Source organism: Clupea harengus, chromosome 15, assembly GCF_900700415.2.
Source record: "Clupea harengus chromosome 15, Ch_v2.0.2, whole genome shotgun sequence".
NCBI lineage: Eukaryota > Metazoa > Chordata > Actinopteri > Clupeiformes > Clupeidae > Clupea > Clupea harengus.
The window spans coordinates 7,238,960-7,259,065 of NC_045166.1; the positions used below are offsets into that span (position 1 = coordinate 7,238,960).

The 20,106-nt window shown below is 42.8% G+C and overlaps 1 protein-coding gene and 1 long non-coding RNA gene across 2 annotated transcripts; one reads left to right on the plus strand and one right to left on the minus strand.

Annotated features, from left to right (window-relative positions):
- The first annotated feature begins 703 nt into the window (after positions 1-703).
- Positions 704-8,666, plus strand: zc3h14 (zinc finger CCCH-type containing 14). Its single transcript, XM_042709973.1, is given in 18 exon segments — positions 704-885; positions 1,645-1,687; positions 2,028-2,142; positions 2,229-2,269; positions 2,445-2,613; positions 2,788-3,130; positions 3,368-3,389; positions 3,392-3,539; positions 3,674-3,786; positions 4,030-4,152; positions 4,312-4,401; positions 5,220-5,469; positions 5,813-6,027; positions 6,534-6,681; positions 6,878-7,014; positions 7,153-7,238; positions 7,497-7,603; positions 8,434-8,666. Coding segments are annotated over 18 exon segments (2,190 nt in total). The 5' UTR covers positions 704-849; the 3' UTR covers positions 8,438-8,666.
- A 4,191-nt stretch (positions 8,667-12,857) lies between these two features.
- LOC116223835 lies at positions 12,858-18,703 on the minus strand. Its single transcript, XR_004165291.2, has 3 exons — positions 18,555-18,703; positions 13,603-13,792; positions 12,858-13,433 (listed from the first exon to the last, which is right to left on the minus strand). It is a non-coding gene; the product is annotated as an uncharacterized LOC116223835 (long non-coding RNA).
- Between the last annotated feature and the right edge of the window lie 1,403 nt (positions 18,704-20,106).

The window sequence follows — 20,106 nt, forward strand, 5'->3', positions numbered from 1 at the left end:
TTAAATATACAATTTTAAGGTCTACAGGGGGTTGAGAAGTGAACTAACTCACTGAAAATGAAATGATTTGACAATGAGTAAAACACATTAGTAGATAGATAGAGATAGATTGTATAACATAGATTCTAGTAATTTTAAATGAAAAAGACTGAGTCCCGCTATATTACTCAGGCTGCACTGCAGCGTCTATTCACAGGCGCGATCCCACTACTGATCGGCACGGGGGCTTTGACCTGCTCCGTTTCCGACCTGGGCCGGTGCACCCCTCCTTAGACGACCTGGTGGTCCCGGGCTCCCCCAGGAGCACCATATCGATACCGAACTTAGTGCGGACACCCGATCGGCATAGTCCGATGCAGCTCAGAACTCCTGAGCTCAAACGATCCGCCAGCCTCAGCCTCCCAGTAGCTTGGATTACAGGCGCACGCCACTGCACCCGGCGATGATTCCTCCTGTTTTTAGTATACTTGAACCTAATGGTTGCGTAATGACGTTAGCTCTATTGTCCTTTAGAGGCGCTATATGCAACGACCAGTTTTAGTATGCAAAGCATAAACATAAAATTAATTATTTATATTTCGAAATGAATGCAAATTAATTCCTTCTAAAAAATAAGTTGTATCATGAGGAGTTTTCACAAATAGGCCTTTGGATAACTGCTAGAACCATACATTCTCAGGTACAACTGGGCTACAATTCCCACAATGCATTTCTCCAGTTGCCAATGTTCTTTGGTTCAGGGAGAGGAACAGTGATTGCAAGTCGTGTGGTGTGTTCAGTTGTTTGTACCGATAATTCATTCATTTTCTCTCAGGAGCAACTTTTGTGTTGGAATATACCTCAGCGAAAATGGAGATCGGGACAGAAATCAGCAAGAAAATACGGGTAATATGAATGTTAAGATTACCCACTCGAGTTGTCGCAGCGAGCTAGTTAACGTTAGCTGGCTAATGTTTAGCCAGAGCCCGTTTGGGCTAATGTTAACTTTGCTAGGAAGCTAGCTAATCGTATAGCGTTGGGTGGTTAGCTATAAGGCTAACAGTTGAATTTAAGCTAGTCATTTATGATAAACATGCATACTTGTTAATGCTAATTGTCTACCAAATGTCTTATTTGTATGAAGGCGATTGCTAAGAGTCATGTATTTCAGATAATAAATGCCAGTTAGGAGCAGAATGCTTTGAATGTTATGTCTCGGTCTCAAGTAAGCCAGAGACCAAACGTTCTACCACTGTCGCCAGCAAAACACCCTGCGTACTTAAAGTTACTTTATCTGGCATTGCTATAAAGTGAACTTCTGCCACCATAGCTACTCAAATGGTCATACTTTCGAGGTCTTAGATATTCCGTATATTGGCTAATGCATTCGCAGTTCAGTATATTTCTTGGGCCTTGAAACATTTTGGTGATAGCTGCCGCAACTGCTCACGGGCAACTTGGTAACTTGATACTCAGAGTCCCTGCCACTCTAACGCCTGACAAGTGACTGTTTAAAAAATAATGAATTGCTGAGGCAAAGGAGAGTGTTGTTTACTAAGAGTGTCAGCTGACGACAAGTTCATGTAATTTCCAGATACATGATACATTTGACATTACTATCAGGCTTCAGTACTCACAAGGTCTAAACACATTGTTTTCTTTTAGGCTGCTATCAAAGGAAAACTGCAGGAACTCGGTGCTTATGTTGGTAAGTAGCTAACGTGATTTATTCAGCTATTATTTAGAGCAGGGAATGGTTCTGAAGGCTGACCTTAGCAAGCCTTTTGGCTGCATGCCTCCTATCTCTCCTTGTCTCAAGCACATTGTTTATGACTGAAGTAATCATATGATTATAATGGCTTTGATGTGATAACCGAGGTGTGCTCCATTAATCAATAGATGTACTGATGTGTGAGAATCAGGGACACATACACTGCATCCAAAGGGTTATAAGCCCTCCAGAAGCAGAATGATGTCCCTTGGTCAAGTGTTCTACTGCATAACTTGCACTTTTAACAAACTTACTGACCTTTCCATTTCCTCTTTAGACGAAGAACTCCCTGATTACATAATGGTCATGGTGGCCAACAAGAAAAATGCACAGCAAATGGCAGATGACCTGTCCCTTTTCCTCGGAAACAACACAATCAAGTTCACAGTTTGGTATGTCTCCACGTGAACTGACAGAAGAGCATGTGACATTTGATGATATCCCTAAGATGTTTTATTGTAATTCCTGTTTTTTGCAGGTTACATGGTGTCTTGGAAAAACTTAGATCGGTTGCAGTTGGTAAGTTTTGAACTGAATCTCTTCCATGGTGTATTAAAATACCATGGCCTGTGGAAAGATTGAAATACAAATTCCCTTTTAATAGTGACAACATTGCTGAAAACATCTGAAGACATTGAGCAAAATTGACCATTTCCATTTTTACCCATACCGTCACACACTCGTGTGTTTTTAGAGCCGACATCCCTCAGGTCACAGATTGACTCAGACGCAAGTGTACCTGTCTCCAAAAGCCGCGAAGGGGAGAGGAGGGGGGAGGACTTTAGGGCCCTGACGGTGTCCAGCTCGCGCTCTGACAGGACAGAAGCTCGTGTCTCCAGCTCTGCCCATGACGGCCAAAGCAGGTATGTTCTCAATTGCCACCCACTGGCTCCGGTGTAGTGCACGAGCCATTACCGAAGTTCGTCAGCATTGAACCACATAAAGCCCCCAATCTTCTGAGCCTGATTGCTATGGCTGTTATTGCTACTGCAACACTACAGTTTCTTTCTTTCTTTCAATTCTTCCTCTATTCTCAGGAGAGGGTCTTCGGACAAGAATGCCTCGAGGCTGACTTCCGCTGTCAAGCCTTTGATGGAACTCCACTCCGCGGAAGCAGTCATCGACATCAAACCCGACCTGGACGACGACCTCATCACGGAGGACCACGCCGAGATGACCATGACTTCAGGCCGCCTGCGCGTCACCTCGGGGCGCTCCATGGCCGAGCTCCACAGGTCACGGGTGCCGCCTGGGGCTTCGTTCCGCAGTTCAGGCAGGACGGCAGGGGGGTCCAGGCCCTCAGACGAGCGTTTCTACTCAGCCTACGGCCGCAGCTCCAGGAGCAGGGGAGGAGAGGGCAGTGGTAGCAGCAGCAGCAAGGTGCGCACAGGCTTTTGGGAGTATTTGTTGCAGTCATATCAGGCCACAGCCCCAACAGCCAAAGCATTTCAATTATTTGAGTCGTGGTCTTACTTGATTCCTCTGTCTTTCTCCCTCCCTCTCTCTGTCTCTGTCTTTCTCCCTCCGTCTCTCTCTGTCTCTGTCTTTCTCCCTCCCTCTATCTCTATTTCTGTCTCTCTATCTCCCTCTGTGTCTGTCTCTCTGTCTCTCCTCTAGGACGAGCTGTCCCGAAAGCGGAAGGCCCCGTGGCGAGTTCAGTGGTGCGGGTTCAGAGAGGTACAGACGAAGGCCAGGACAGCGACGATGTGGATGAAGATGAGGAGGAGGAGTACGGCACAAGGAGCGGTATCTCCAGCAGAGTGTCCCTTCCATCCAAACCAGAGCGCAAGTATGTATTCCTGTCTGGTTCCTTGTTGCCTGCGTAAACAGATAATTTTGACGATCATGACGGTGGTGTAATGTAGAAATGCGTTATAGAACGGTTGTGTTTTGATATTTACTTGGGTTTTGTCGCCGCCATAGGCCCTCTCTTCCCCCAGCCAAGCAGGCCAACAAAAACCTGCTCATGAAGGCCATCTCAGAAGCACAGCAGTCTATTTCAAAGACGACCAGTTACACAACAAGGCCTACCACAGGTAAAAAAAAAAAACACTCACCGTGGCCACTTGCCTTAGATTTTGTGTTGTTATTCTTACTGCGGATGGGAGGCATTCTTTACATTCATTTGATCAGTGTAATGAAAACAGGGTAGCTCACAGTTAGTTGCAGACTCTTCTTGTTATAGAGATTGTACGTCAGTGTGTGGAACGAGCCTGTCGCCATCGTGGAAATGTGAGATGTTGGCCGTTGGTGGTAACTGCTCTCCCCCCCCCCCCCAGTTCCACAGAGACAGACGGTTCCAGTGGCCCCACGCACCCGTCCCACCACCGACGAGATGAAGAGTGCCATCCGATTCGTCCAGGAGCAGCTGCAAGGGCTCATCCCTCCAGAGGCTCAACAAGGTAAGCGCCAAACTGTGTACAAACTATATAAAAAAACACTCGACAAAAACAAGGTTTCTGTCGTATTTCATGTTGAAGAGGGTCATGTATATTATTTCCCACCCTGACCTTTAGTGTTTTTCTTGTGCTCTTAATCATTTCTGCTGCACGTTGCTTCAGTTTCTTCAGGTCAGTCCAGGTCACTGTCCTCTCGGCTCCAGCTCCAGGAAGTGGAGGAGGAAGAGGAGCTGCCCCAGCAACCAGACTATGGTGTGTTCACGACCTTTAACATTTAACTGTTTGTTCACCACCTTTAACCTTTGTCTTCATCGCCTTGAACTGTGTGTACATCACCTTTAACTGTGTGTACAGTACCTTTTAACATTTAACTGTTTGTTCATCACCTTTAACTGTGTGTGTTCATCGCCTTTAAGTGTTTTTCTCTCAACAAATCAAATAAAACGTTTTTTATACGGTGCATTTCATACCAAGAGGTAACAAATGCACCACAGTGCCCACCAACTACACTTAAGTCACACATACTTGGAACAAAGAGTCCTTGTTGCAGCTTTGATACAGAGGGCTTTTATTCAGGATGCTCCTGGTTCTGACATGTTAACTAGAACCCTGTCGTTTACCACAACATGGAGATGACTAGAAGTGAAAGAAAATGAGAGTGCCACCTAGCCAGCTGGAGCTATAGGAAACTACCAGCCAGCTGGAGCTATAGGAAACTACCAGCCAGCTGGAGCTATAGGAAACTACCAGCCAGCTGGAGCTATAGGAAACTACCAGCCAGCTGGTATCTTTTCATGCTTTTGTGCTCTCAAATCAAGAACCTTAAACACTTTTAGTGAGCAGAAAGCTGCTTTTAGTATGTCACTGAAGTGAGCCTTTCCCAACCATATAGTGGGGTGTATTGTAAGGGCTGGTAGTATTATAAGTGTATATGTACTACTACTACTACATTATATATATATATTTATAGTTATAGTGTTTTGAAAACATACATATCTGCCACTTGTGCTGAATGAATATAAATGAATATGTGTAAGTCTGAATTCGGTCTCTCCCTCTGTCATGTCCAGAGGCCCAGCTGTATGACATGGACAGACTGAAGCCCTTTGACACGCGCTCATTTATCGTGAAGAGGCCGGTGCTGGAGGAGACACCCTCGGTCAAGAGCAGGCTGGGCACAGCCGTCCAGCAACAGGAGGTCCCATCCACTCCCACCCCTACCCTCACCCTCACCCCCACCCCCACCCCAATCCCCATCTCCACCCTCACCCCCACCCCCATCCCCACCCTCACCACCACCCTCCGGATGGTCCAGCCCAGGTACAGCAGACTACAGATCCCCTTACTCTTCTAATGCACCCTCTTCATTGTTATCGTGCTCTTGTCTGTACTGGCGCTCACGCTACATGAAAGGAGTGTGGGTTCTTTGTTTGTTTATTTATTTATTTGTTTGTTTGTTTGTTCGTTCTTACGTTTGCATTTCACCTCCCTGCTATCCCACTTCTCCATCATTTTCAGCTAACGCTTTTTTGATCCGGCAAACGCTTTTATGACAGAGATAATTTGTCCTTGTTTGCTCTGCACTGTGTATCTGTTGTGATGGGGTGAGTTCCTCTTCCCTCCTGGTATTAATAAAGTATCTATCTATCTATCTATCTGGTAGGGATCGAACTGAGGCGGCCCCTGCGAGTCCGAAGTTCATCGTGACCCTGGATGGGGTACCCAGCCCACTGGCCCATCGGGGCGACCAGGACATGGAGGTGGATGACGACGGGACCAGAGTGGACCCGGCCGCCGAGCCACCCACCCCGGCGCTGAAGATCCGAGAACGGCTCGGTGCCCACCAGCGGCTGCAGAAGAACCTCAGCTACTCAGACGGTGGGTGTCAACGAGGGCACTGACCTCTGACCTGTGCCGGCAGTACAGTAGAGAGATTGCTTAGGCCAGCTGCATTGAGATCTTTATAGCTCTTAGTCGGGGTCAAATACTGCAACATACTGTGTTTGGTTGTATAACTGTGTCTGCCTTTGCTGGATCTGATGGATCTAGTCTGGGCAACAAATCCTGGGAGTGATCAGGTGGTGTCGAGAAGAGGTGGCTGTGGGTAGACTTATTGACGCTTAGTAACCACACCCCTATTTCCGAATGAACATGCTCTCGAAATGGAGACGTGTGATGCCTGAAAAGACAAAGCAGACTGTTGAACAGCTGGGACTGGGAGGGTATTCATTAATCCCTCATTATGACCTACAAATGATGAGGGGTGCTTTTGTCATTGATGGACGTCTAATAGCTGTTTTTCAATTAGACGAGGGCATTGATGTGTAATAGCTGTTCTTACATTAGATGAGGGCATGGATGTCTGATAGCTGTTCTTACATTAGATGAGGGCATGGATGCAGAGGACAGCGAGATGATGGAGCAGGAGCCCATCCCTGTGAAGCGACAGAAAGGTCTGGAACGCTGCAAGTTTTGGCCAGTCTGTAAAAGTGGAGATGTCTGTGTATACCACCACCCAACCACCCAGTGCAAGTAAGTATTGAGGGATTTTCTTTTAATAGAAAACTCGTATAGTATTGTGTCATGGAATGTTTTAAGATCATATAGGCATACATTTAACATGGCCAAATTCTTACCTATGTTTTACGTTCTTGATTATTTGTTCCCAAATGCATCACAACCTCTTGTGATTCTTTCCTGTGCTGTGCCATCTCTCCCTCCCTTCCAGAACCTTCCCCAACTGTAAGTTTGGTGACAAGTGCCTGTTCGTCCACCCCAACTGTAAGTTCGATGCCAAGTGTAAGAAACCTGACTGCCCGTTCACGCACGTCAGTCGGCGAGGAGCACCCCACCCACCTCGACCAGGTGAGCACCCGCCCTCCCTTTTGGCTGCCACTGTCCGTAGAGTTCCTTTTGAAAGGGTTGTTATCCGACGTGTGTGTCACAGAATGACCTCTTCACATTGGGTTAGTTAGTAAGCAAACTCCTGTGTTCTTTTGCCAGTGGCAGCAGCTGCAGCACAGCCCGCCACCGTCTGCCGCTTCTTCCCAGACTGCAAGAAGATGGACTGTTCGTTTTATCATCCAAAAGTGAGTGTGCCCCCGGTGGCGTCTCTCCTGTCTTCTCCTGTTTTAAAGGACTGGGCCTTGGACTCAGGGTTGTCCCAAACAGCTTTTCTATAGAGTATGAGTCAGTATCTTTACTAATGATAACACATCATTCAGGATGTCTGTTTATTTACTGTTAGCCTTTGCTGTTTCTGATGCTTTGGATTTCGTTTACCCAATATTGTTGAGATCCTTTTTTGAATTTGTAAGTTTGAGAATTGTGTGTGTGTGTGCTTGTAGCCCTGCAAGTTTGCTGGCCAGTGCAAACGCTCAGGATGCAGCTTCTATCACCCCTCCACCTCCGTGCCCCCGCGTCACGCTTTAAAGTGGACGAAGGCTCAGACCAGGTACTTACTTCCCCACAGACACACTGATGCAGAGCCTGATGCATGTGGGACGTCAATGAACTGAAATTGGTGGAGACTTCTTATCCTGTGGTGGATCTCTTTGGCTTGTGAATATTAGTCTTACCAACAGCATACACAAAGAGCTGAAGAATGTTTTCCCCTCCGTCATAGCAGAGAAGTGCACGATATGATGGACTATGAGCCGACAAACATGACTTAGGCAGTTATAAAACTGTTTTATTGAAACGTGTTATCGTATCAGACTTAAGGTCACGTAGACCCAAATGTTCTGAACACACAAGAGAGTTGCAAAGCAAGTGAGATTACACAGACCAAACTAGGCCGTGGGTTGGTTTGGGGAGTAGGCCAAGCAGCCCAGTGTACTTTTCAACAGATAACAGTAAATGTGTCTGTAGATAGCGGTGTTGGGGAAGCATTACTATTGCGTCAGGCAGAAAACACACACAAAGAGAGAAACACTGACTGATCATAGCTTGGTATGTTTTAAATTATTTTAGCCTGTAGGTGCAAATCATCAAAAATGTGAAATTGTGAACTTCCTGTAAGGCGGACTCGTGATAGATGTGGATGTAGACTAGGGTACAACAGAATTAGTACTCTGACTAGAATTAGTACTTTGTGCTTACTTCAAAGGGCTCTTAGCTTACTGAAGCCTGATAGTTACTTCATTTTAAGTGCCTTTGGATAAAAGCATCAGCCAAATTAATACACGTAAATGTGTTATTGCACTTTAAGTTACTGACTTGATCACAGCTAATGACTTTCTCTCCCCCCCCCCCCCCCCCCCCCCCGTCTCCCTTTCTGTCTAGTTAAAGAAGAATCAGACACCTGCCGAAGACAATGTTGCCATGACAACACGTTTGGATTTGTTAGTTTCAATAGATTGTTCAGTAATTTTAGTTGTTTTGAATTTGTCTCGTCCTGATTTTTGTTTGACCAGATTTTTAAAAAAAATATTCAAATGAGCAATTTTTGTTTTCTAAAGCTCTGCACATTTTTTTTCTCGAAATGTTGTCCGTGCAGTAAAGCGATCTATAGTACATTCTCAGTGTGTGCATTCTTCATTTTCATTCCCCAGATTGATCTTTCCAGTTGATCACCTTACATGGAAGAATAGTTCCACAAATATGGGTATTTAAAAAAGGTACATGCAGCAATGCTCATTCAGAGTAACTCTTCCGGTATTTGGGAGAGTCCCTATAGTAATGCACTTCTTTTGGGAAATGCATTAAAGACAGTCAGCGAAAATTGTGCAAGTAAGCCATTTTGAATCAACAGCCAAAAAGAAGTGCAGCACTATACAGACTAAACCTTGAAGTTTCCCAGAGCCAGTTATATAGAAGGTAAAGTTGAGTGTTGAGTTGTTCAACAAGCATCAGATTCAAACTAAAGCAAGGTAAACACAGACTCTTGTGTTGAGGAAATGTCTAATTGTACGCAACTCAACTTTCCCCTGTAGATTACTGCCTCTGGGAAACTTCAGGGTTTATTTCAGAACTCCTTAAAATGTCACTCTTGTCATTGCATTCCCCACAGTGACCATGAACTTTTGCCTGAGATTGAAGTGTCACTTTCAGTTCCTCTTTTCCAACTCTGTTTTTATTTTGTATCAGTTCATTCTCATTTGACTTCAACATACAAAAGCTGCTGAGACAAAGTAAGCCAAAAGAGAGGCTTGTCTGTTTGCAACTTTGTTGTTTCCCTTCTGACTTTCATAGCACGAGCCGAATTTGAAGTTATTTTTGTTACTTTGATTCAGATGGCAAGATAAGATAGCTGTAAGGTGGATAGAGCATGTGATCAAGGGTAAAGGTGAAGTAGCACCACAAAGATTTACTGTTCAACGGGAGAAGGGGGTTCAAAAAGGCTGGATCGATGTAAAAAGGCAAAATCATAGCGCATCATATTTCCATAACCGTAAGACGCGCTTGATGACAACGTTCTATGATTACAGACATACACTAAGGTGGTCCAGCGGTTTTCTATCTAAAATGCTGAGCTGCCCCTAAAGTTTCAGAGAGTGGTTCACTTTTACACCACTGTAAATACAAATCGCAATTTGAGACCCCGTAATGGGCAGTGGTAGATTTGTATTTGTTGACAAGCTGAAGAATATGGAAGCGGCATAACATCAGATAACAAAGAAGCGACTCACAAGGTAGAGTAATATTACAAGATTTTACACAAGTATGACTGCATAGTTTTATTTCTTGTGACATTGGAGATGAACGCTAACATAATCAAATGTTGCAGCAGACTAATTTCTTCAACTCTTAAAGCTGCTGTTTCAATAAGAGGCAGACGACCGAGTGCGAAGAACTGAAGTTTATTAAAATCTTAGACTTCCAGCCAATTTGAGTAATGGTCCATGCAGCATCTCTTCCAAAAATCAGTGCACTTACTTTTTATACTACAATTTCTCATTGTATTAACATTATGCTTTTCTAATAAAAAAATAAACACATATCAAAGTTAAGCCAATCAAAATATTCTGCTCATTTGTTGCTGGAAAACATCTCAAGGCAATGGCAGTGGTGTATAAAGTACCCAAAAGCCATACTTAAAGATAGTAAAGATACCTTACTGTAAAATGACAAGTAAAAGTAACCTTTTAGAATACTACTTGAGTAAAAGTCTTAAAGTATCTGATCTTTACTGTACTTAAGTATCAAAAGTAATTTTCTGATATTAAATGTACTTAAGTATTGAAAGTAAAAGTACAAGTAAATGCTGTTAATAAAAAAGCAAAGGGTCAGAATTTTGAGAATTATGAAGTTTATTCCGACTAGAATGAGCATACTTATAAACTGGGCCTTATTTGAACACAATAGGCAATACTAAAGCAGCACCGAAAGTAACAACCCAGTCATTACTTGAAACTGACATTTTTTTTGTTCATCTTCAAACAAAACGTCCCAAAAAGCCATTATGAATTTTTTTGAATTTTATTCTTTGTAACATTTTGTGAATGGGCTCCTGAGTATCCCAAGGTATGCATAGGGCACAACCTTAGAGCAATAACCTGGCGATCTGATACAAAGCCATAGCATTACATCAGGATCATCAGTTTTACAAGCAAGTTATCGGTACAGTGACTGTGAAATACTTTCAGCAACATGCACACACATTCCTTGAACAATCACGTTACCAGCAGCTATTTTGCTTCACACTGCTACGTTACTGTACTGTACTTTATATTGTCACCATCCTAGCTAGCTAGCTAGCTAGATACCTCGCCAGAGATGGAATAAAGAATAAGAATAAATAATCTTTGTAGGTTATTAGCTAGCTTGAAATGTTATATACAGATCTTACCCAGTGGTGAAAGAACATGACTAGTCTACAAGGTTGTGCTGGTAGCATGAAGAGGTCGTGGGGTTTATCATTTATTGATTGAGACCTGTATGCTTTTGCTTCGATTATTGTATACATCCTTCCACTGCATATTGCAGTCCATTTTGCCTTGATCTAGAGGATATCGCGGAGATATTACTCCAAAAAGAATCATTGACACTGACAGACAGTATAGTGCATGAACGAGTTCAAAAGACGTAGCAACAGTAACTAAGAGTATGGGGCTGTGCGCTAGGACGACTGATTCGCCAAACCTGCTTGCAGTCGTTGTTCTACCAAAGTCCCCGACGTTGGTCTCGTCACTCCCATGATTTTTTTTTTTTCTAAAGATGATTTGATTTTGTAACGAGTAACGAAGGTTTCATGGGAAATGTATCGGAGTAAAAGTATCAGTTTTCGTTGCAAAATGTAGCAAAGTAAACAGAAATATAAGTAGTAAAGTAAAGTACAGATATATAAAAAAAAAAACTACTTAAGTACAGTAACGAAGTATTTCTACTTCGTTACTATACAACACTGGGCAATGGTGACTGTGTGCACGTGTGTGTGTCCATGTCTGTGCGTCTGAAACCCTATTTACAACTCTTTGGAAGGTTTCACCTGTCCTTGACTGGCCGCATCCTCTATGCAGAGACCCCTTTCATGAATACTTTGCTGTCTTTGTCCTGTGTGGCCTTGTGTGCGTCTGAGACCCTGTTTACCACTCTTCGGAAGGGTTCACCAGTCCTTGACTATCCGCATCCCCTATGCCAAGACCCCTCTATGAATGATCAACTGTCTTTGTCAGCCTGCACCTGCAGATACGGACTGCACATAGGTGAGGTCAGGCAGAGAGGGCCTGAGTCGTCCCTGCACATAGGCCCTCTCTGCCTGACCTCACCTGACACTCATTTTCAGCAAAGTTGCTCCATGTTCACCACATAACTGTATAACAACCAGTATATTTTTCCAACAAAAGAATTTAGATCACGGAGCTCAATCAGCAGGTCAGTAAACACACACACACACACACGCACTCCATGCATCATATTTCATGACAGTAAACACACGTACTGCTCACAACACACACACACACACATACACACATCCAGCTTGGGATAGTAAAAGGTGGGGTAGGGGGAGGCTGGGTTCTTTGTGGTGGGATGTATTTGCATATAGCGCTAGTGCAGAGATGGCAGATTTATTTATTTACATAGAGCTGCAGAGTGACCTCCGCTCACAGTTCAGAACAAATTAAATGAGCTGTTGTACAATTTCTAATGAACACTAAAATAAAGAAAAATTAAGTTTGAAATAAAAATGACTATGGCTATGTTGCACAGCATGAAATGCCACTTTGGGTGATTGACAGGTGTCTGAGTTGACGAACACGAACCCTGTGGCCTTGTAGCGCAGAACTTGCGTCTGTTTGGAGTTTTATTACAGAAAATAAACAACAGACAGACAAATTGCTGTGTGTCTTTAATTCTGTCTACTTCTATCATGGAAGAAGCACTTTGATGACAGTCTGTACTCTTTTGTGTGGATTGAGTGGACCTATATGTAAGATCAGTAATTTCTTATTTGAAATCGAGACTAGATCATCTTAGGTCTGTCAATGGATGAACAGCCTTAGTCTGAATAGAGCTTAGTAGGTAACCCACTGAAATAAGTGTGTTCATAAAACACTGACTGATCACTTAAGAATTTTGTTATGGCCCGTTCACATGATTTTTCCAACAATAGCGTAGCCTATAACTGAATACATAAATAAATGAATAAAATGGTTAAAAGGTTAGAGATGATGTGCAGTTTGAGGATGCAAGGAAGTTGAGTAATAACAACTAGTAAAATACAATTTACTCTTAAATGAAATGATAAATTACACTGGTCATACTGATGATTGCTTTTCATCTTTTAATGTTTTCAAATAAATTATGTTGGTGTTGCCAATATATGTCTTAACAAAACCAAAAATGGCTGAAGCCTAATTTCCATTTTAAGTTCCTGGAGGTTTAGGGTTCTGATAGCCTATCGGATTTCAGTTGGCTTATGCTCATGTTTCAACTTGAGTGTAGCTTAATGGAACTAGTCTAGCAAATTCCAATCAATTGATCTTGAATGAGTTGCTGACTGGGATGATAGGGTTACTAGGAAAATATTGCGTAAGCTGCCAGAACAATGATTATAATGACAAGCAAAACAAGCAGACAAAGGACCAGCACCTTGTGTAAACGCAAAGAATTTACGGCACTTGACACATTGTATGTAGGATAAAATGTGTCATATCCGCTAAGGAAATCTGCTGCCCTTCCCTTGGAGTCTTCATTTCTTCTGCAAAAAAGTAATCCTTGATCTTCATTGAAAAGCAGGTCTACCGTCTTTCCTCTCCCTTCAACATACTTCTGGGTGTCGGGTACTATGTCGTCCCGGTTGAATGTGTGGTGAAACACCATAAGAAGTGCAGGCTTTGAGGCTTAAAAGTATAAAAGACATTATGAGCATGAAACACAACACAAACCAGTCAATTATGCTACTATAAAATGTATGTGTCCATTAGCTGAATCTGAAAGAAAAGAGGGCACATGAAGGATTTGTAGAGCATTCTACAGCATTTTCATTTGTTAACAGGATGATGGACCTACTTGGAATCACATGCAGTGCAGCCTCAACATCAGTTCCAGCTCGAGAGACGATTGTACAGAGGGCCACGATGACATCACATTCCTGTACATCACTGACTTCGGTCACACGAAGTCGTTTTTGGAGATCGGTCTTGATCTCGCCAAGGTACCTCCCAGCATATCCAATGGAAGTGAAAAATACCTTAACCATCTTAGTAGACAAGAGAACGCATAGAAATTACAGTCAGACATGGCTGAAATAGGCTTATAGGCATTCAGGCCTACTAGAAGCTAATTCAAGAATATCCATTGGTGACTATTAACTTCATGTAGACCCACAATTAAACCTGAACAGATGGCCTAACCCTTTGACAGACGAGAATCAGTGTAGGCCTCTCCAGGTGATATACGCCTAATGCGTGATTCTGGTGTGATTGTTGTTCATTCATCTTTGCGGTTTTCTGCTTAGAAACTACATTGAGCAAATGCACTAACACTTATCAGTCACCCACATTTAGGTGGAGATGATGATTTAGACTAGATGTAGACTATATCCCTGTGCAACACTCTGGGCTCCTGCCATTGACACCCTCAGTTAGGCTATGTTGAGGCAAGGCTCAAGACAGCCGCTTACAGATGTATAAAGGGGAGAGCTGGGACAAAAGTAACGTGGGACGAAAGTAGAGGCCACAGCCCACTGGCGGCAACGTTCTGCGGCGAGTTATGGGATGCACCTGATGTCCTGACACATCCATTGACGGTGTTAACTCTTAAAAAGGCGAAAACACAAGTTATTTAGCGATGTTTAAAGCAGAACAATGGCAGAAACAGCGTTTCACAGCAATTCAAATGTACAGTGTTTGAATACACGTACCTAAGTGCTAGGAATGCAATGATATACGGTATATTGTCGAACCGTTCGGTACGCTCCCTATGGTTCAATATGCTCATGTGAACTGTATTATGGTATGCCTTTCAATTGCCTATCATTTTCAAAACTTGCTTACTGGGCTGCTGACTACATGCACGTTATACATTGAAGGAGTTGCAAATCAGAATTAAGGACCAGAGTTAATAATGATTGACAATAATCAATAATCCAATGAATCTTTTATGAATTTGTAGACTTAGGTTAAAATGTAAGGGTTTCTGGTTGAATGTCCAGCTATATGGGATGCCCTAGAGAGGTGCAAGGCCATAGGTGTCTTCCCCACCTCTCCTCTCAGGTCATATCAAAGTGTCTTTGTATTCCTTCTACCCCCACCCCCATGAATACAGGCCTCTAAGACATTTGGTCACAACTGGATCTCTTAATCAACAACTTCCCCTGTGAACCAACATTGTGAAGTTTCCCATCTCAGTGGACGCAGGCTGATACATATTCATGTGGAGTCGGGCTATTGGGTGACACCCCTTTATGCTATGAAGAATACTTAAACTTCAATGTCTAATCAGAGACCTAGGTGAATCTTTTGAGTGAAACCTCCTTCTCTCCCTTGATGAGCATCATTGCAAGAATAAAGCCTGTTTCCTGATTGATCATTCTCTGACTGAGTCTCCACCAATCTTTTGGTACTAAAAAGAATACCAACAACATTCAGATCCACAGAACATCTTTGGAGCTTGTTAGAATTTCCCTCAGAGTGCAGACCTCCGCCAAGGAAAAATGGCACATTTCGCAACGTTGGCGAAAATTAAACTAAATTGGTAGAGCCGAATATGAATATGAACATATCTCACCTGTACTTGCCTCTCTGCACTGGCTCCCTGTCAAAAGTAGAATTGATTTCAAAGTACTCCTTCTAACATACAAAGCCCTAAACAGCTTAGCTCAAAATTACCTCAAAGAATTAGTTGTCCCCTACTGCTCACCAAAACCACTTTGTTCCCAGAGTGCAGGTCTCCTTGTAATTCCTAGAATATCATAAAGCACAATAGAGCGTTCTCTTATCGAGCCCCCCTCCTGTGGAATAAACGTCCTGCCTCCATCCAAGAAGCAGACACCGTTTCCATCTTCAAATCGATACTAAACATATTCCTCTTAAGTGCATCCCATAGTCATGAATAATGCATCAAAAACCTGTCACTAGTCGCAACGTTCTTCTGTCATTCAAACATTTCTTCTTGTTAGCCATGTTGTTGTGTTTAGCAGGAGTGGGGGCTACAGACAGTGCATGCTGTACTGTGAAGGAGGGCCTTTACGGATCCTGGGTGCAGCATGCTACTACTACTAATAGCATCCTACTTGAAGAAACCCTCAACCTGCACCTACCCACTCCCACCAGACTGTCATGCACTTATTCTACCCCATGTGCTAGCTTTACCTGCAATGTAAATCATTGACACCACCAACATAGTTTGCTGTTCCATTACTCTACTTACCCTTGTAATAGTAACCTATGAGCACACTGTATACCCACTAAGCTGTTCTACAATACTAGAGCTCATTTTTCTCTCTGCCTCCTCCCTCTCTTTTCTGTAGGTGTCCCTAAGTGACTTCCACCTTTTCCTGCATTCATATGCTAGTTAAAAGACAATAGAAAACACACATATTCAATATAAACACCTCATAAATAGCTTGCTAAATGTCCTAAAGGGCATAGCTGTATCTGCAACCGTACATATTTAAGTCTGATGACATTCATAATTTCTCCAGGTATGCAAAGTCTGTGTAAGCTCTTAGCCATGTATGATGTGGTGCTAAACAATTATTGGTTAGACATGCCATTTAGGGGGAGACTAAGTGTAGTTGTAACACTTTTTCTCGTGCCTTGTAGCAAGAATAGGCTAAAGTGACTGCTTTAATTTTATCATATCATATATATATATATACAGTGGGGAAAATAAGTATTTGACCCCCTGCCGATTTCGCAAGTTTGGCCACATGCAAAGAAATGCGTGATCTGTCTATTTTAACAGTGAGAAACAGAATATAAAAAAAAACATCCAGAAAACTGCATTTTATAACAGTTATGAATTTATTTGCATTTGTTGCGGCAAATAAGTATTTGAACCCCTACCAAACAGCAAGAATTCTGGCTCCCACAGACCAGTTATGTGCCCACGAGGCGCACAGATTAGTCCTCATTAGGCCTAACAAGGTACACCTGATCTCAACTGGTGACGTGTATAAAAGAAACCTGTCCAAAGAATCATACTACACACCTTCAACCTCACCACCATGGGCAAGACCAAAGAGTTGTCCAAGGATGTCAGAGATAAGATTGTAGACCTGCACAAGGCTGGAATGGGCTACAAAACCATCGGCAAGCAGCTGGGTGAGAAGCAGACAACTGTTGGTGCAATTATTAGCAAATGGAAGCAACACCAAACAACTGTCAATCGCCCTCGGTCTGGGGCTCCATGCAAGATCTCGCCTCGTGCAGTATCGGTGATCATCTGAAATGTGCGGGATAACCCCAGAACTACACAGGGTAGCTTGTGAATGATTTCAAGGCAGCTGGGACCCCAGTCACCAAGAAAACCATTGGCAACACACTACGCCGTAATGGTTTAAAGTCCTGCAGCGCTCGCAAGGTCCCCCCGCTCAAGGAAGCACATGTACAGGGCCGTCTGAAGTGTGCCAATGAACACTTGAATGATTCTAAGGAGGATTGGGAGACAGGATGTGGTCAGATGAGACCAAAATCAAGCTCTTTGGCATCAACTCGACTTGCCGCGTTTGGAGGGGGAAGAATGCCATCCCCACCGTCAAGCATGGAGGTGGAAACATTATGCTTTGGGGCTGTTTCTCTGCCAAGGGTACAGGACGACTCCACCGCATCGAGGGGACTATATGGGGCCATGTACCGTGGAAAAATTGGGCTTGAACCTCATTCCCTCATTCCCTCCCATTGAAAACGCAACCTTAAGGATTTGGAGAGGATCTGCAAAGAGGAGTGGACCAAAATCCCTCCTGAGATGTGTGTAAACCTGGTGACCAACAAGAACAGTCTGACGTCTGTGCTTGCCAACAAGGGTTTCTCCACCAAGTACTAAGTCATGTTTTGCTAGGGGTTCAAATACTTATTTGCCGTAACAAATGCAAATCAATTCACACCTGTTATAAAATGCATGTTTTTGTTGATATTCTGTCTCTCACTGTTAAAATAGACCTACCATTACAATTATAGATCACACATTTCTTTGCAAGTGGGCAAACTTGCCAAATCGGCAGGGGTTTAAATACTTATTTTCCCCACTGTATACAGTATATATATCACATATACCTCACATTTAATTAGATATAATTAACTCACTCAATCACATCCTTACTTTTCCACTGATTTTCATCTAAATGCTGTGAATGCCTATGTTAGAACTGCCCCGTGTCGGGGTCAGCTGTATCAGCGGACAATTGTAAGATGTCAGTGGTGAAGTAAAATGTAGCCAAACAGCCATACATTCTGGCACATACATTACTCTAACCAAAATCATACACATACATACATACACATACACCCGTGGGTCAAAACATAACCTTCATCTAGCTGCTAAACTCCTGTTATGTGTTATGTGCTTACCTGTTATGTGCTTTTATCATAGAGTTATAGCCGATAAACCATGTTTGAGATTCTATGCAAATTATTAAAGAATTGTTTTCATGTAAAGTTTCAACTTCATGTTTATTCCGTAGACCACTTAGTGCTATTGACAATCCCAGACGTTGTACCATGTTTGTTTACACGTATACTACCTAGGCTATCATGGCAAATCTCTACGGAGGGACAAAAATAACCTGTTACTATTTCCCCCAACGATGAACACCCAGATATTCTAAATAAATGCATAGATATCAATGTGTTATACTGTGATTCGTGGAAGTGAGAAATGGAAAAGCAGTGTTAGTATGTTTATATTTAGTGTTAGTAAATATCTTTGAGCACAACAAGCTGGTCCATGACACCTACTCATGACACCCAAATAACATCCCATACTTGAATGTTAACCCAAAACCCAAATGGCAGTCCTACCTTTTACGACTTAATGAACACAGATTAGCTCTTATTCCTTCGATCGTTTTCTTACGTGAAACAAGAGTGATGTATGCCTGACCAAATTCTGCAACACAACTGTTACTTTCGGTTTTGTTTTGTTCTCAACCACTTATGACGAAGCCTGAATATTTTGTGCAAGTGAGATAACAGTTCCAGTGCCATAGCTCGCCTGGTACGCTTGGTGGTGCACTATGCTGGTGGGTAGGGCGCAAGACGTTAAGACATCTCTGGGTCCACTTATAGCAATCAGAAAATGACAAAGTTTGATGCCCTCAGATGGTACCGATCAACCCGGATCAAACCCCTCCAGTTTTTAGCAATTCCGCAATTTGCTAACTCAAGGCAAAACCAGCAATTTACCGCATTCTTTCGCGACGCTATTTTCTTTTTCACCGCATACATTGTGCATACAATTGCAGAAAATAACCCTTAATATATTTTCTTTTACCCCTCGGTTTCTTCTGGCTTCCAGATGGCGCAACACGGTTATGCACAGTCTGTCTCAACCACTGTCACTGCTTAATGCCCGACTCATTTGGTGTCAGGTGTGTAAGGGATTGACGTAGCTGGAACGGTTATCTCATTAAAAGTTAAATTAACTACTTACACATCATTATGCCGTATTCTGTTGTGAAATTGTAAATAACGTTCGAACGTGATATTAACCTTGAGTCCATGAGCCGGTTTGCTATATGAGACATGAGTATCTGCCAATGTCTCAAACCAAAATAAAACTAGATTAAACTGAACAAGGGGGACATGGTTGCTTCCATGAAATCGAGCTCTCAAGTAGCGACTTAACTGGAGCTATGGCCAGGTGAAACAAAAATTGAGTTTTTTTTTTACAACAAACACTCAAGGCGGGTTTGGTGTAAAAAGAATGATGAATGATATTGAAAAGAACATGGTCCCCATTGTGAAGTATTGTAGAGGGTCTGTGATGTTGTGGTGCTGTTCTTTTTCCTCCAAAGGCTCTGGGAACCTCATTAGGATACATGGCATCATGAAATACAAGGAGATTTAAATAGAAATCTGGCTGCCTCTGCCAAGAAACTAAAACTGGATCATCGTTGGATCTTCCAGCAGGACAATGATCAAAAAACATATATCCAGATCAACACAAAAATGGTTTACTGAACACAAAATGAAGCTTCTGCCATGGTCATCTCAGTCCCCTGGCCTAAATCCCACAGAAAACATGTAGAAAGAGCTAGAGAGAAGAGTGCACAAGAATGGACCCAAGAGGAATCGTCTTAAACGTCCTGCTACTCAGTGCTGTTTTCCTGGCAAAGGGAGGTTGTGTTTATTAAATGCAGGGGTGCCAATAATTGTGGTATATGTGGTTTTGTTAAAAATAATTATTTCTATGTCAGAATAAAAATTGGGTGCTAAAAATTGGGGAGGGGACTATAAGGTATACCGCTGCATTCAACTGTTTGCGTCCAAGCCATTCTTCTTAGATAGATAGATAGATGGATACTTTATTAATCCCGAGGGAAATTTAGGTCATTGCACGGCAATGTCATCT